Raw genomic sequence first — 3,974 nt, forward strand, 5'->3', positions numbered from 1 at the left:
TTCTTTAAGTGAGGCATGTACTCAAGGCAAGGTGCAATCATTTGTCTTGTTTTTGATTACTCCAAATATATTATTCCTACTTATACTGAAGTGTTTTACTTTTATTTTTAAAATTTTTGCTTGGGTGTGTGCTTTTTATAAAATAATCCTCACATCCAAAACACTGAAGTGCTCCTGTGCACTACTTTACTTTAGCTTGTTAAGAGTTTCTTATAAAAACAATAATTTTAACTGAAGTAGTAAGCTTCTTAAGCATGGGAAAGTAAATATGTGGGTCCTGATTCTCCTTTCTCATGGTGTAAATCAGAGGTAAATGAAAATAAATGGAATTATAACCATACATAACTGGCACAAATGAGAGCAATCAGGCGAATATGGTGGGTTTTTTGTTTGTTTTTTGTTTTTTTTTGCTTTGTACGCATGCACTCTTTTACGCACTGAAATAGGAAGTATGAACTCAGCTTCAGCCAGGACTGAACAATAGGATGTGAACTCACATGCTGTATCAGCCTTCAGATCATTGGTTAGGGAGCACTTGATGAGGTTCACTACTTGTGTCTACAGAGTTAAAAGAACAGTGCAGGGAACAGAGATTGTTAGCATCAGAGAAAAAACAAGTCTCCAGTCAAGATGAATAGAACAGAAGAAAACAGCCATCTGACATGGGACAGTGAGAGGTCAGTGGTCTGCACAATACTGAGCTTGTCATTTGCTATTGGGATCCCTGGGAATTCCATTGTCATCTGGACTATTTGTGGGAAAGTGAAGCAAAGATCTCCTACAGTCATGCTGATCCTAAATCTGGCCATTTCAGACATCTTGGTGCTGGTTACTTTACCAGTCTGGATTTACTCCTTTGCTAACACCTGGCTCTTTGGAGTCACCTTCTGCAAAACACTGGTTTCTGTTGTTTACTGCAGTATGTATGCCAGCGTGTTTATAATTACAACACTGAGCCTGGAGAGGTTCATGGCTGTGTTCTACCCATTCATGATTCAAAGGTGGAAAAATAAAGCTGTGATTCTCAAAGTTGTTTTTCTCATTTGGCTCCTGTCTGTTGCTTTTGGAGCTTCCATAATCCCATTTCAAGAGATTGAAGAAACCAAGATTGGTCAGCAGTGCACATATCGCAACTACACTTCTGATCAGCAGAAAATATTGTGCCTTTTGTTGGAGACTATTGTGGGTTTTGTGATTCCTTTTGTTATCATCTCTACTTGTTATGTATGTGTTGAAAGAAGAATAAACACAATGACTTACTCATCTAGGCAGCGGTCAGCGAGGCTGATTGCCAGTGTGATTGTGGCTTTTGCTGTTTGTTGGTTACCGCATCATCTGTTTAACATCATAGAAATTGTTTCAACACAGATAGTAGGCTCTAACCAGAAGATGTCTTTGGCATTGGACGAGGTCTCAGAAATGGGAGTATACATCTCTGGATCACTGGCATTTATTAGCAGTTGCATTAACCCTCTGCTTTACGCCTTTGCTGCTCGGAACTTTCAAAGTCACCTGAGATTTGCAAAGATGTTCAAACTCTTTGAAACGATGACTTCAGCTGTAAGAGAGGAAGCCCAGAGAGAAATATCTGTGTAAGTGACACTTCAATAAACACAGAGACTCTCTAACAAGAGACATGTATGAAGTGAGTGATGACTAGAGTGCTGAATATTCAATCCTTTCACCTTGCGCTGTTAATTTTGCCTCGCTAAACAAAACCATTCATTCAGGGTCACCCATTCTAATCCAGGGCAAACTGGAAGTCAATACCATCTAAAGGCTGTTCTATGTGTTATATAAAGTGAGTTGGCAGTCATGTTCACATCACAAAACTATTACCATTACTGTTCCATCCCAGTGTTCAGGGATGACGATCTGGTTTCTTTTAAGAGTATTGGGTTTGGGTTAGAGAGTATGTTGGATGGGGTCATAGTTACCAGCTGCCTTGAAGTTGGGATAACAATATCAGTTCAAAAGTCTGTGAATTTGCTTTACAAAGTGATATTAATGGTAAGGCCAAATGCCATACAAGAAACTGCCATGAATTCTGCAAATGGCAATTTCACACAGCCACTCCAGACAGGGTCAAATTCCAGTTGGACTGCAGTTGCTCTGGAAATGACACCACTGAAACAATGAAGTTATTCCAGATTTACACCACTGTAACTGAACAGAATTTTGATCAATGTCTCAACTGAACTTTGAAGTTTGTTTTCAGGGAGAAGTCAAAAGATTAAGAAGAAAGATGAAAAAGAAAAGCAGCAAAAGAAAAGGAAAAATGCATTACTCAAGGGAATGTCATTAGGATTTTGGAGAATGAAAGGGGAAGGAGATGAGACTTGGGCTATTCTCTGCTGGTTCTCAAATTTATCTTCACAGCAAGAGATGGGTTGGATTATATTTTGTATTTACAAGGTGAAGTGGTGGATTTGACCATATTTTTGAACCTGAGGAGGAAGCCCAGATATGGGCCAAACCCCCAAACTGAAGATATAAAAAACATAAAACCAGAAGTTTTAGGCAATGTGGGATTTATTTAGCATAATGGCATTAGAAGAGCTGGTTGGAAAGAGCTTCCCCCACCCCCTACATGGAAAATTGTCAAAAACAGGAAAAATAATTTTCTAAAAATTTTCAGTGGAAATTTTTGTTGAAAATCTGACTTGTCAACCAGGTTTGGCAAAAAAGTTAAAGATATTGCAAAAATAATTAGTTGAAACCCTATTTCCCATCAAAAAAGTTCAAGAGGAAGTTTTCATCCAAACCTAAACATTAGTCAGTAGTCAAAACTTTGAAAAGCAGAAGCTTAACTTTAGGCAGCCTATATAAGTAGCTTGATTTTCAGACCCGTTGAGCACCTACAAATCACATTCAAGTCAGTAGAGAGTTGCAGGTATCAGCACCTTTGAAAGTCAAGCCATTTTTATTTAGGATCCTTATTTTAGGTAGCCAAGTATTAAAGTGTTATCTATAATCTATAACCTCAGCTCCATGATGTAACATTTTCTATGCTAATTATCTGCAGCAATGAAATATTACATGAAATAGGAATGAGTCAAATGCAAGGGTAAAATGAGTGACATTCCTCCTAATAAGGAAAAGTTGAGGTGACAGTGTATTTATATCAGGGGTTGGCAACCTATGGCACGCGTGCCAAAGATGGCACGCAAGCTGATTTTTAATGGCACGCTGCTGCCTGCTGGATCCCAGCCGCCGGCACTGCTCAGCCCGCTGCCGAACCCAGGCCCATCTTGAGCAGTGCAAGATGGTATATTCTGAGGTACAGTGCTGGGAGCTGGGGGAGATTTGGCTCTGGTGCCTTTCTCTGTGTGATTCATGAGTGGCTCTGGGAGCATATATGCAAGATAGCTGGGTGTGGGGCTCCACATGCTGTTGTGCTGAGTGATAGTGTGTGGAGGGTCTTGCTGCTGGCCACTAGCAAGGCACTGTGAGAGACAGCCCAGGCTGGAGTGAGTCCAGGGGGCACAGTGGTCCCACAGTCCCAGGCTGCATCCTGGGGGGATCCTGTCACACTCTGCCAATCCCAAGATTTTAGATCTGATGCCATAGTCCATTAGAAAGATGGACAAAGTTCAGAAAACACATTGAGGATATGTGAAATAGTTTAAAAAAATTACACAAGGACTGGATGGTTCCTCTGAATCAATGAAAATTATTCTGACCTGAGATACTGAACATTTCCTTTGGAGCGATGAAAGTGTCTTGCAAGCTTCTGTATAGCTAAAAAGCTTTTTCAAAGGCAAAGGTATGGGTTAAAGCTCTGTAGCTAATTTCATGCCCTAACTGATGGTCTGTAGGGTGAAAAGCTTCAAGGCACTATACTAGATCATCATAATTTGAGCTAAGAGATACAGTTCTCCTTAATAATTCATTCTTGGCTTGGGAAATTTCTCAAATTGGACTTGTAGGTCACAATTTGTTACTTTAGAACTAGAAATAGACAAACTAACTCA

At 39.9% G+C, this 3,974-nt stretch overlaps 1 protein-coding gene across 1 annotated transcript; it reads left to right on the forward strand.

Moving 5' to 3' along the window:
- The first annotated feature begins 630 nt into the window (after positions 1 to 630).
- Positions 631 to 1,596, forward strand: LOC141996809 (leukotriene B4 receptor 1-like). Its single transcript, XM_074969105.1, has one exon. The coding sequence runs from the start codon at positions 631 to 633 to the stop codon at positions 1,594 to 1,596; it is 966 nt and encodes a 321-aa protein (XP_074825206.1).
- The last annotated feature ends 2,378 nt before the right edge of the window (positions 1,597 to 3,974 follow it).

Source organism: Natator depressus, chromosome 12, assembly GCF_965152275.1.
Source record: "Natator depressus isolate rNatDep1 chromosome 12, rNatDep2.hap1, whole genome shotgun sequence".
Classification (NCBI taxonomy): Eukaryota; Metazoa; Chordata; order Testudines; family Cheloniidae; genus Natator; species Natator depressus.

Excerpts from the sequence above, each read along its gene's own strand:
- LOC141996809 (XM_074969105.1), top strand. The coding sequence starts at position 631 with ATGAATAGAACAGAAGAAAACAGCCATCTGACATGGGACAGTGAGAGG.